The sequence below is a fragment of the Typopeltis vanoorti genome, chromosome 24 (assembly GCF_054136105.1).
Source record: "Typopeltis vanoorti isolate ZY-2024b chromosome 24, IOZ_Tvanoo_1.0, whole genome shotgun sequence".
Taxonomy (NCBI): Eukaryota; Metazoa; Arthropoda; class Arachnida; order Uropygi; family Thelyphonidae; genus Typopeltis; species Typopeltis vanoorti.
Window position 1 is genome coordinate 84,126,898 of NC_143572.1, and position 14,302 is coordinate 84,141,199.

Sequence of the window (14,302 nt, forward strand, 5' to 3'; positions counted from 1 at the left end):
ATCGGATGCGTGAAGTGGTTGCCAATTAGAACCACCAAATAAATTTAAATCCGATGGAATTTTTTATATCTGATCCACAAACAAAAGGCCACAAGACACAGCACATTAGCGCCATGTGTCGGCAACAGGAACAGAAGAAATGAGGAAACTGTTCACATATTGTGTGAACAGCTGAGGGTTTTAATCTTTGGGGAAGTCATAGTGAGCGAGATTGTTCCGAAGGACAGAAGCAGATGGAATGAAAGAAGAGGCAGTGAAGTTGGTCTGTTGAGTGTCAAGATGGACTGTAAAAGAATATTTATTAGCAGTGACTACTGTTCTAATGATTTTGAAGTAGACTGGAGGAATAATAGTGTCAATTCAGCATTACACTGTGTATGAAAGTATTTGTTGTAGAGGCACGCACAGGGCAGAAACTGAACATTTATGAGAGGGTGAGTGAAGTGATTGTTGAGTATTGTCTTGTGCAAAAAAAAAAAAAAAAAAAAAAAAAAAAAAAAAAAAAAAAAAAACAACACTAAGAATTTCGGAGGCTGCAGAAGCTGTAGTTGAAATGTGGTTGTGCCAGGAAAGACTGGATGTACAATTCAGTCCAAGAAGAAAATTCTGATCATGTTTGGATATCTCAATATTATTGAAGGTAAGAGGGAGTGATGCAAGCTGTTTCCTGTGAGAGATCATACAGAACTGAGTTTTGGTGGCATTAAACCTTACAAGGTTGATCTTGTAAAAGCATTTCATTTCTCTTAACATATAAAGGTTTCTAACGAAACTTTTTTTATAGATATACTTTTCGGTCATAGTGCGATGATTCGTGCGTGGATTCGTATTAGAACTTCGAATCTCAGAATACTTGACCATTTCACAGAGTGTAAGTGGTCCTCGCTACATGCTTATTTATACCTCAGTACACTGCAATTGTTGGTTGTTATGGCTTTAATGCAGTGGTTGAAGAGGACACTGAACGTGAAATAAAAGAAGGATTTCGAAGAATGCAAGAGGAAGAACGACTTCTACATTTCTATAAATAATATGACCTTTTAGTTGACAATTCGCTTTTTGAAATACCGAAACAAAGACGCTCTACATGGAAAACGCCATGAGATGTTCCACGAAAACAGATTAATTACATACTGGCCAAGAATTGATACAAAAACCAACTCAAATCATACTATAGTCACCCAGGAGCTGAAATAGAGAGTGACTAAACATTCGTTATTGCAAAATGTAAAGAAAAAGAGAAAATACATTGAATAAGCAGAGAATAAAATAGAATATTGAAATTCTGCAACCCACATATAAAAAATGAATTTAAAAAAGAGATCGCATGCAAATAACAGTGAAGAAGACGACGTCAACAAGGAAATAAATAAAATTAACTTGCAAATTGCTTAATAGAGACATACGTGTTAAATATTTCTATGCACATTTTTTTTTTTTTTTTTCATTCAGGGAGAAGACAGAAAAAGCTGGGAACATTTAAAATCTGAATACAAGTATGAGTCGTGCATCATGCGTATAATATCACGTGGGTCGATAGCATCTATCCACTAGTAGGAAACATTATTACTTAATAGATACAGTGAACCCTTGATAGAGAAATTATTTGATGTTTATCATCCCCTTTGCAGATTACAATCTAATGTTGAAAGGATCCTCATTTCTTTCCATTAAAGGAACATCGGAACAAACAGCAAGGAACTTTCACAGATATAATTTGTGCATCACCTTCAAACAACTAGCCAGGAAGTTGTATTTTTCGTACAACCTATCAAAGATATACAGGGTGTCCCAAAATTCGCGCAAGATTTAAATTTAGCGCCTTTTGTGCGGTAAAGTGTTGCCAGCGAGAAAAAAAGACAGCTGACAGTTCAGGGTTATTAAAAATGGTGCGCTACACGAAAGAACAACGCATTTTCATTGTTGAGCAATATTTTAAAAGTAATGAAGGTTTGGCAACTACAGTACGCAATTTTCGTACAAAATATGGTCGGAATAGTGATTTAACTTCATCAACTGTGAAAAGATTAATTAAAAAAATTCAAGGAAACTGGATCAGTTAGTGATCTTATAAAATCTTGCCGTCCTTCAACAAGTCGTTCAACAGAAAACATCGAAGCAGTTCCTGAGAGTGTTGCTTAGAATCCAGGAACATCAATTCCGCACCGTGGTCTTGAATTGGGCATTTCGAGAAGCTCTCTGCAGCGTATTCTCACTTAAGATTTGCATCTTTATGCTTCCAAAGTTCAATTGACTCAAGAACTAAAGCCTACTGTCACACAGCGAAGAGAGTTCGTTGAATGGATTATGGAACAACAACAAGTAGATGCTTATTTTTCGAACAAAATCATCAGCGATGAGGCTCATTTTCATCTTGATGGTTTCGTTAATCGACAAAATTGTCGCATTTGGGGTTCAGAAAATCCACCAGTGATTGTTGAGAAACAAATGCATCCACAACGTGTTACTGTTTGGTGCGGATTTTGGGCTGGAGGAATCATCGGTCCATTCTTCTTCGAAAACGCGGCTGGTAAGGCAATAACAGTTAATGGTGCTCGCTATCGCGACATGATAATCCAGTTTTTTGTGCCTAAATTGCAAGATATGGATGTGGACGCATGTGGTTTCAACAAAACATGCCATACTGCCCGAGAAACAATTCAATTACTGCATGAGTCATTTCCTGGTCGTGTAATTTCCCGTTTTGGTGATCCGAATTGGCCGGATAGATCATGTGACTTAACACCGTTGGACTTTTTTCTTTGGGGTTTTTTGAAGTCTAAGGTTTGTGCCAACAAGCCCACGACCACCCACGCCTTGAAGGAGGAAATTGAGCGCTGTATCAACGAAATTCAGCCACCTTTATGCAAAACGGTCATGGAAAATTTCGACAAAAGAGTGCGTATGTGCCAGCAAAGCCGTGGAGGCCATTTACCCGATATGCTATTCCATGCATAACCCTATGCTATATACTTTATGAATCAATAAGAAATTACAAGTTTTAATTAAAAACCTGTGTTTTCTATCAAAATTACTTCTTGCGTGAATTTTGGGACACCTTGTATTATCACCGTTATCTTTGCCTGGTGTTTATGAAACACTCTCTTCTTGTCATATTTGATACAATGAACAGATTGGCCATTTTGATACTATTAGAATCGAAGACCATCATGCTTATATAAGATGTTTGAATTTTGAAGGTTCAGTCCTTGCTTCTCCTGCAATCGATACTAGATAGAGAGTTCACTGGAACCATAAAAAGATGCTACACAACAGTAGGTTGAAATTTGATTGTCTATTTTTTTTGATCAAGTGAAGCTTTATGCCACCGTCCTAATCTTAATTGGAAAGACTGTATGCCTATTTCTAAATTGCGAGAAGTGATTTCTGTTAATTGGTTGTAATTTTTAATGTTTTATGTAATTATATATCTAATAAATGAATTTATTATTTATTTCTAAATGAATTTATTAATATTTCTTAATTAATTAATTAGGTATCTATTCCTACGCCTCTGAACTATATTAGTGTTTCCTTCTCTTGGATAGCTGTGATATTATACGTAGACTGTACGAATCATTCTTGTATTGAGAATTTAAATGTTTTTACCTGTTTTTCTGTCTTCTCCCCGAACGAAGTTTTTAACATATTGAGCGAAATATAATGAAGTAATAAATTATATTTAGTTTCCGCTTGCAGGTTATTCAAAACCTATAAAAATAAAATAAAAGATCAGCACAAAAAATGTTTAGATTTAAAAAATTACCACTGCGAATCCCTTTTATTACTACAAATAAGTTACTTCAGTTGATAGAAGAACGAGAAAAAGGCAAGTAAAAGAAAATTGTGGAAAGCATGGAGCACTATCGAAGACCACGAAGCAAAATGAAAGAAAGCTTCAAGAAAACAACAAAGGAGAATTGGACAAAGTAACATAAAGAAGATAAATATAAACTAAAATGAGAAAATATGCTGAAAAGCAATATCGAATAATTGCTGCTCACACCTCCAGTCCATCCCGAAACAAAAAAAAAAGTGAAGAAGGACGAGATAAAAAAACAACAACAACAAAAAAAAAAACAGGAAAATTGCTGGTAACAGATAGATAGATAGTAGAAAGTGAGAGAGCGGGAAAGAATATTTTGAAGACTTATGCCGTGAAGGAATCATGAATAGTGAACTTACCGAACAAGAAATCATGCATCAGAGAACCGCATGAAGAAATTTAAAGAGAGATCAATGAATTTCCTATCTGGAACACAGATTTGCAACAGATGAAATGCCTGCTGAAATTGTAAGAATTGTGTCTGCAGGATTTTGTCTTCCCAAATTCCCGATTGATAGATTAGGGTTAAGATAAGTATTCGATTTCTAGGAAAGTTGTAGCTGTATTAGCTGAGAATCAACAGGATTTAAAATAGTTGTTAAAGAGAGTGGATGAGTTTCATCTGATCATTAACTCTACAAAATAATACAAAAATTAAAATAATGGTAACAGTGTCAAAAATAAATAAAAAGGAATATAAAATAATTGTGATTACAGGTAAAAATAATGACCAAGTAACATCACTCATATCTTGGAGGAATTAATTCAAGATGACCGAAGATGTACGCTGAAAATACGAAGAAGAATTACTATTGCAAAATAAGTATTAAAGAAAAAATCATTTAATGAAAGTAAGATTAGTAAAGACATGGAGAAAAGAAAACTAACGAATACATTTTGTAAGGAATAAAACAGTCGAGTATTGAAGACTCATCTTGTGGCACACATGAGGAGACAATGAATGGATTATAGACGTGTTGGAAGGGGAGAAACTTGAGAAAAGAAGAGGACAGCCGAAATACATCTTAGAAGAAGTGTTTACATTAGTCCTAAGAAAAAAGCCAGAAATAGGGTGATCTGGAGGAGGAATCACTGCATTTCCACAGAGTTTATCACTTAGAATGATGTAGAGAAGCAAATCCAAAGAAATAAGAACAGAGAATAATATCAACAGAAGAATGGGTGTTCATGCTACCTACAGCTGTAAATCACAATTGTTCGTCTAGTAATAATTGACAAACAACCAACTGAATAAAATGGTATTTTTAAGAAATTCACTCCTGGCTTGAAAAGCCATTTTTAAACTTTTACCATGATTTCGCAGTTTCCATGTTTGCAAGAAATACGTTCATATCTAACTTCATTCTCAGAGTTATTCCTGAGGGAATGTTCAACTTCAGAATATAATATGGCCCCATGGCTCTCTGCTTAGCTTATTATTTTGTGATGATGCGTTTCAGGTTTATTAACACAATCATCAGTTTTAAAGCGATAATACTCTGTTATTTTTCATTGAAAGTTTTACCGTTATTTTTGTTTTCACTATTCATTAAAAATATTAAATTTCTAGAGTAAAATCCATACATTAATTGCGATTAGATATTAGTTAATATGTTGAGAAATTAGCATTAATTACATAATTTCTCTTTGCAGATTGTGAATAGGGTTACTCCCATGAGACATTTTGCCTACTAATACATTAAAAGCAAGCTAATAAGCCACATTGTGTAAAGACTATTAAGTTGTAATAAACATTTCATGCTGGATTTGCGAAATAAGAATCAAATAATTCCGAAGAGGTTGCTCTTCTAGTGGCGTAACGGAAAAGCATCAAATGAGAATGCAATTGACGACCCAAATTCAAAAAACAATGAGTAAATCTCCTCCTACAAAAACGGATCAGTCACATTTCGTATTGAAATAACTGAGAAGAAAATCGGGAAAAGTATTTCGTTTGTGCGTCATCCAAGACGCAGATCATATATCGGAGTATTAATCGACATCAGAAAAAGCACAATAATCAGTCAGATAAAAAAAAAAGTATGTGCAAAGTATTTCAAAAATCCTTTAAGCGATCAGATCAACTTAAAACGCACGAGACAAATCACAACATTCAAACAATAGTAGATTTCAGAGGTAAACTGGCATGCTAAAAATATAGGAAAAACTTTCATCATCATCATGATAGCATAGAAAGGCACCAGAAAATGCACGTGGAAGAAGGGAAAATATTTCTTCTGTACGGCATGTCAGAAGAATTTCTTTGATTCAGCACATCTTCGGGAGCATCTGAAAACGCACACAGTCGAGAAGCTATTTTTATGTGAAAATTACAGCAAGACCTTTTCCTCGTTTACACACCTGAAGAGGCAGAAGGCTAGAGGGAACTGCAATGAAAATCTGTTGACATGTGAAATGCGACAGACTGTTTTCCAGCTGAGATTATTTGATGATACAAAAACTTGTGCTTCACGCATCAGACACCGTTTCAATTCCGAAAAATGCAATAACACATCACTTAGAATCCTGTCTTCAAAGACATAAAACTGGCTAATACTGGGAAACATTTTCATTTTTCCGAATGTAAAAAAGTTTCCTATATTACTTCTTTTGAGGTGCATTTCAGAAAGTGAACACTACAAACTTTTCCCGATTAAATTACCAGGCATAGAGAAGACAACAGACCACAAAACCATGTGCAAAGTTCCTAGTGGAGAAAGGCCTGTTTCCTGTGAATGGAGTGGCAAATCATTTCATTCAAAGGCCTTTCTTTAAACACTTTCCGCTATTCACACGAATGAGAGGCCTTTTCAATCAGAAATATGCCACTAGACATTTTCTCTATTTCTCTCAGAAACTATACTATAAAATAGTTTTTGTGCCTTGCAGGAGAAACCTTTCATCTGATAAATGATAAATATATTACAACCTTTTATGATAATCTAAAGCTTTTCTTTCACATCAGAAGGGTTCACAGGAAAGAGAAGTCGTTTGAGTATGAAATTTGTAGGAAACCATATGGCTATACACAGCTTTAAAAAGCATCTCAGATCTCACACTGAAAAAACCTTTTAATTATTAATGCTTACCTCTTTTTCTTGCAAAACACGTGGCGAACAATATTCTCAATCATAAAAACCACATCAAGTGGCCAACTAAAGATTATTTGTTTACAATCGAAATCTGTTAAAAGAAATTCTTCGATTCGTTCCACCTGAGAAGCAACGAAAGAGTTCGCATCAGACAGAAACCGTTTCGTTGTAAAATTTGTAACATGAGTCAGAAAAGTCATCTAAGAGTGCATATTGGTGAGAAACCTTTTCCATGCGAAATTTGCAACAAGAAATTTTCAAAGAGTTCGGATCTGAAAAGACATCTAAAAATTCATAGTGGTGAGAAACCTTTTCCATGCGAAATTTGCAACAATAAATTTTCAATGAGTTGCAATCTCAAAATACATCTAAGAGTGCATACTGGTGAGAAACCTTTTCTATGCGGAATTTGCAACAAAACGTTTTCAGTCAGTTCTACTTTGAAAAGTCATCTTAGAGTGCATACTGGTGAGAAACCTTTTCTATGCGGAATTTGCAACAAAAAGTTTTCAGTCAGTTCGAGTCTGAAAAGTCATCTAAGAGTGCATACTGGTGAGAAACCTTTTCCATGCGAAATTTGCAGCAAGAAATTTTCCTGCAGTTCTAGTTTGAAAAGTCATCTAAGAGTGCATACCGGTGAGAAACCTTATCTGTGCGAAATTTGCAACAAGAAGTTCTCAAAGAGTTCGGATCTGAAAATACATCTAACACTGCATACTGGTGAGAAACCTTTTCCATGCGAAATTTGCAGCAAGAAATTTTCCTGCAGTTCTAGTTTGAAAAGTCATCGAAGAATGCATACTGGGGAGAAACCTTATCTGTGCGAAATTTGCAACAAGAAATTTTCACACAGTTCGAATCTGAAAACTCATCTAAGAGATCATACTGGTGAGAAACCTTTATCTTCTTCATACGTATCAAGGATTTAGGCCTAGTATAGCCTGTTCCGGCCTTAGAAGTCATCGTTGAATCGTTTAAGACGACGTCCTGGTTTTCTTTTTCCTAATGGCTTGTACTTTAAGGCTTGTTTTGGTAATCTTTCTGTTTTCATTCTTTGAACGTGTTCCATCCATCTATGTTTATATTTTTTAATTTTTTCAATTACTGGTTCTTGGTTAAATTCTTTCATAATATCTCCGTTTCCTTTGTGATCAAATAGGGTATACTTTGCAGTTTTTCTCATAAACTTCATTTCTGCTGTTGTTAATCTTTGTTTGTCTTTTTGTTTTATTGTAAAGATTTCGCTTCCATACATTAAGACCGGTAGGGCTAATGTATTGTATACTTTTAGCCTGGTTGAGAAACCTTTATCTATGCGATATTTGCAACAAGAAGTTTTCAGAGAGTTCGAATGCGAAAAGTCATCTAAGAGTGCATACTGGTGAGAAACCATTTCCATGCGAAATTTGTAACAAGAAGTTTTCAGAGTTTGGATCTGAAAATACATCGAAGACTGCATATTAGTGAGGAACCATTTCTTTGTGAAATTTGCAACAAGAAAGTTTTAAGCAGTTCGAGTCTGAAAAGTCATCTAAATGTGCATACTGGTGAGAAACCTTTTCCATGCGAAATTTGCAACAATAAATTTTCACACAGCTGGAGTCTCAAAAAACATCTATGTGTGCATGCTGGTAAGAAACCTTTTCAATGCGAAATTTGCAACAAGAAGTTTTCTGTCAGTTTGAGTCTGAAAAGTCATCTAAGAATGCATACTGGTGAGAATCCTTTTACTTCTCCCGTGTGTAACTCTAGGTTTTTGACTACAGAATCCATAAAAGCATCAAAAACGCTATCATCCGATTTATGAAAATTTTAACCTGTAAAATATGTTTGAAACAATTTTTATTAGGCTATCTTAAAAAAAAGCACATAATAACGCACACCACAGAATGCCCATGTACATGCGAAATTTTTTACGAAAAATTCCTCGAATCGTTTAACCTGAATAGACAGGAAAGAGTTTTCACCAGGGAGAAAACGTTTCCATTCGAAATTTGTAGCAAGGTTTTCAGACAGTTCAAGTCTGGAAAGACATCTACGAGTGCATATTGTTCAGAAACCTTTCACATGTACCATGTGTAGCTCTAGTTTACGGCTATACAGACCCATAAATAGTACCAAAAACGCTACCATCTATCGAAAGAAAAGTTTTTTTCGTGTAAAATGTAAACAATTTTCTGAATAAGGCTATCTTAAAAATCATATGAAAAGGCATAGCAGAGATTACTCCTTCACGTGCAATATCTCACACAAGAAATTTCTCGACTCGTCTCTTTTGAAATGACACGAAAGTTTTCACACCAGAGAGAAACTTTTTTCGTGTGAAATTTACAATAGATTTTCTGACAGTTCGAGTCTGAAAAGACATCTAAGAGTACATACTGATGAGAACCCTTTCACTTGCACAACGTGCGGGAAAACATTTTCGAGAAAGGAACTTATGGTGATCGACTGAAGAATTCAACAGAGCTAATGAGTGCTGGGTGAACATGTTGCCTTGATATGTACAATTATATTATGCATTTATCTAAGTCGGCCTTTTAAGCACAACTTAAAAGTATTCATTGTGAATAGCTTTATAATTTTATCGAAAATAATTAATCCAAGTGAGTAACACTGCTTTTACAAGTAACATTTGAGTTTTAAACATATCATTACGTTGACTGAAGGAATATTCATCATAAATTTATAAAAACAGTGCGAACGAATTGGTTTTAATATCACACAAAAATTGAACTGTTGTAAACATTATTTAGTGCTATGCGTTGAAGAAAGTTGTGGTATTGGGAACCTGCTGACACCTAGCAGGGATTTCTCAGTCACTTGAATGGCTCAATATTTTTTTCCCTTAATTTTTGCTGCTAATTTAGAAATAAAATTCTCTTGAAGGAATGGATACACTGTATTCGTAACTGACTACCTGCGGTTTTCTTTTTCTTTTTTTTTTTTGATGGTATTCGGTCTGTTCCTTGCATGTTTAAAATAAATCGCTGGCTATGCAGTTGACGGTGAAAAGAGAACAAAAAGCTGCTTCAAAGAGGTGTTTGAAGAACTTAGTTTTTTCGTACAAGCACTAGGAAAATGAAAATTGCAGATCACTCTGATTATATACATGCTAATATCTAGTAATCATGACAAGTTTCCGCCAAAACGTTTTGAAGTGTAGCCATACCACCCTCGTCCTTTTAAGATCGTATGTTTCAAAACCATCAGAGTAGGAAAGAACAAGAAAGTAACGACAGATGGAAACATCAGCAGCTAGTATGAGACAATGCCCAACTTCAATGTATGCCTTTCAGATTTTTTCATCATAAATATCAGAGGACGTTTTCAGTAATTTTTTGAATGAATAAAATTTCAGTTAATTAGTTTTATTGTTTTCCTTATTTTTTTTTATTTTTTTCATTTTTCTACCATTTCATGTTCCAAGTTTTTTTTTTTTTTTTTTTTAAATTTAGTGTGAAATGAGAATTGTATTCATCTGCTTTGCACAGAATTTATTACGTGTGAAATGTAAATTACAAATTGTGATTGTAAGCAATTTCTGGTGAGGTGTTTCAATTTCTGAAATATAATAAAATGCAGTTCATTTTGTAAAGTTGTGAGAATGTTTGAATAACATTATTGCTTTTAACAAATACTCATTTTAATCTATGAGCTTTTTAAAAAATTACAATAAATTGTTTTCAGCTGTTGCAATGTGACTCCAGGGATATAACTGAAATTCAGTTCTAAAAAAGCAAATTAGATGAAGACAACACGCACACATTCGTTTCTTTACTTCAAAATAAGACTTGAACTTCTTTCCTCGACATTTTGTTCATCGAAATTTAACTGACAACTTCCTTGAGAAACTTCACCTACATAAACCCAACAGAGTATTCTCTTATAATTACGACAGCGATTTACCTAATTTCTAATCCTATTTATAATCACTTTAAATTCAAAATTCAAATTTTGTTTCTCATTAATGCTCTCATGATGCTCTATTGGTATACAAATTTTTCTCCCCCCCCCCTATTGTTTAGTTTCATCACCCCATAAGATTTTTTACATAATCCAAATTATTTCTAGAAGTGCAGTAGACCATTTGAAGAAGTGTTGGTCATTATTAAAATCTTACATCAGGAAAAGTATCTGATGAGATTCAAGAGAACGTTTGAAAAAGTTTATATTGTTTTCTATTTTGGAAACATTTACAGTCGACTGTGCCAAGTGTTTCAGAGTCAATTATTAAAATTTCAGACATTATTTTATTTATTAACATATTACAATCACTGCATTATAAATTAATGGAGCTGGTATTATTTAAACGAAATGAAGACACCCTGGGTGGGATGGGTGAAGCATGTTGGGAGTATTATATTCCAGGTAGGGCTATCCAAGGCATGAAGGCCATCCCGCTATGCCCAGCTCAATGCTAGCAGGTGAAGACAGAAGAGGGGATGGGTGCCATCTGCCATAATTTACTGCCAATTAGACATTCATGGCGAAGGATTTAACAGCATACCATACCATACTGGCTTGGAAGTTGCCGGTTCAACAATGTCTCCATTGCTATTTGGTAGCAATTCCAGGGGTAGCGATGAGAAATTAGCGACTGGCGCTACCACTATCACTGAAAAATAATGAATAATCTGGATCGAGATTCGGACTATGCAAGCATTTAAAGACCAAAACCTAGAATATTAGGACTCCACTACAATCAGGTCAATTCAAACGACTACAGCACAAACTAAAAAGATATGCACGGACTGTTATTAGGCTGTGAAATTCGATGGCCCAAATCAAGAAAAGTAACATCAGATGAAAGAATCCACTTCTTTATTCTGGATGTTATCAGCAGAAAAGGTGTTGGGTTTTTGATACACAAAACATCAAGAAACTTTGTCATCGAATTTAATCCTATCAATAGCAGAATTGCTTTATTCCGCCAATTAATATAACCATCATACAGGTCTATGCCCCAACCACAGGCCACGAGGATTCCGAAGTAAAGGAATTTTATAGTCAACTTAATGCAACAATCACCGGAGCGAATTGAAAAGACCTTTTGATTGTACAGGGCGATTGGAATAACAAAATTGGAACTGACATCGGTAAAGATTTTCTCCCATTTGTCTGACCCTATGGCTGTGCGGAGAGAAAGGAAGATGTTTTGAATTGATCAATTGTGCCTACCAAATGAACTCACCATTACAAACACTGTTTTCCCATAAACCTTCCCGAAGATGGACATGAACTTCCCCTGATGTCAAAACACATAACCAAATCGACTTAATCCTTGTAAGCACAAAAATTAAAAACTCCATCAAACTCACAAGAACCAGATCATTTCCTGTAGCCAACATTGGCAATGACCACTATATGATGATCACAAATATGAAAATGAGGGAAATATTACTACAAAATCAACTCGTAAAAGGTATAATATAACATAATATAGAAAAACTAAAAGACCTCAAATAAATACATTGTTTCAACACAAACTAAATCAAGTTTTTTACACAAGCTTAAAAAATATAATATTATTTATTTAAATTAATGGGATATTAAATCCCACATTGTTTTAAAAACGAATAAGAAACTCGAAAATTGGAATCTGAGAGTTTCATGCCAAATATAGTATGATAAACTAAAAAAATATCGGCGACTACTAGCGTGAGCTAATGCAAGTAGTCCAAGTACGTAATACAAACTCGGGCAACTCGCAGCGAAGGTGGGCAAGTTCTGATCGCCATTCTTGGTATTTTACATAATCTAAAACACATTTATGGTGGGAGGTCACTACCCACAGCGGTTTCAGCCTTTATTGAGGCTTCATCAGTGAGTAGCTAGACCATCGTAATATAAGTTCTTTTCGCTAGACCCTTTGGTATTAATATTAATACCAAAGGGTCTAGCGAAAAGAACTTATATACAGTACTCTACTATACGAGTTGTTAAAAAAAGTGCACCCATTAAGTTACTTAAATATAAAGAGCCAATAGGCTTCATTTCGGCGATATAAACATTTAAATTAAGGGGATATTAATTCCCACATCGTTTTAAAACCAAATAAGAAAATCAAAGATTGGAATCAAAGAATTTCATTCGATAATAATATCGAATCAAAACCAGATACTTCTCAAAAAAGATAACTGAAACAGCTGAAGAAATGCTTGGATACAAAAGAGAAGTCAATAAACCATGGATAACCAAAAAGATTTTGAACCTTTGTGAAAAAAAGAAGACATTTAAAATCTCATATTAAGAGTTAGAATAAAGAGCAGTATAAAAATATTACCAAGATTGTTAAAAAATGAGTCAAACATGCTAGAAACTATGGTTGCTAGATGAATGCAAAAACATAGAGGACCTATATAAAAATAATCCTAAAAGTGCTTTTCAAATTATCAATTAATTAACCAAACCTTTTACTGCAATTAATTGGAGTATAGAAGATGGAACTCTTATCATGGATAACCAGAAAATAGTTGATAAATGGAAATGTTACACAAATAAAGCTTTTCGAAAGGACTCCCAATTGACTGATGATATTTTGGAAGGAATTGTGCCAGGAGGTTCGGCCGAAGGAGATTACCCGATATTAAAAGCAGTCTTTGCAGCCGTTAGCTACTCAACAAACAGAAAAATCACCGGGTGTTGATGGAGAACATCATCATAGAGACCTTGCTAAATTTATTTCAGGATGTATGGAACTATTCCTAAAAAAAGGGAAACAGCAATAAATGTAGCAACTATAGAGCAATAAGACTTATTAGCCATGCAAGTAAAATCCTTTTTAAAATTTTATTGTGAAGAATCGAAAAGAAAATAGAAAGCAGACTATCAGAAGAAGAAGGTTTACGAATGTCCAGAAAGAATCGACCATATTTTTACATTACACATATCAGGTGAAAAATTTATAGAACATAAAATAACCTGTCACAGCTTTTTAGACCGTCAGAAAACTTTTGACTCAATATGGCACGAGGCATTATGGAAAAGTTTAGAACATTATATGGTATAGACAATAAGATCATTAAGATTAATAAAGCTGTTTATTCCTCATCTATAATGAGAATTAAAATTAAAAATTACAGCAGTGAACAGTTCCAGACAGAATGGGGGATAAAACAAGGATGTATCTTGTCCCCTCTTCTTTTTAATTGTTTAATGGAATATATCATAGTTGAAGCTCTTCATGAATATGACAATGGAATAGTAGTTGGCGGACTAAGAATAAACAACTTACGTTTTGCTGACGATATCGAGTTTCTGGCAGAAAGTGAAGAAGAATTACAAGAGATAACCAACCGCGTTTTTGGAACATTAAAACAAAATATGGACTATACTATACAAGCACACTGAGTCTAGATGGTAGATCGAAACTAACATTAAA

At 34.4% G+C, this 14,302-nt stretch overlaps 1 protein-coding gene across 1 annotated transcript in view; it reads left to right on the top strand.

The window, feature by feature from the left end:
• The window catches only part of LOC150093499 (uncharacterized), a 166,446-nt gene extending 155,988 nt beyond the window's left edge, over nucleotides 1–10,458 (top strand). Inside the window, exon 7 of the mRNA XM_090413640.1 lies at nucleotides 7,020–10,458. Coding sequence (XP_090269766.1) covers nucleotides 7,020–7,847 — 828 coding nt within the window. The 3' untranslated portion in view covers nucleotides 7,848–10,458. The remainder of the gene's footprint in view (nucleotides 1–7,019) is intronic.
• Nucleotides 10,459–14,302: the final 3,844 nt, after the last annotated feature.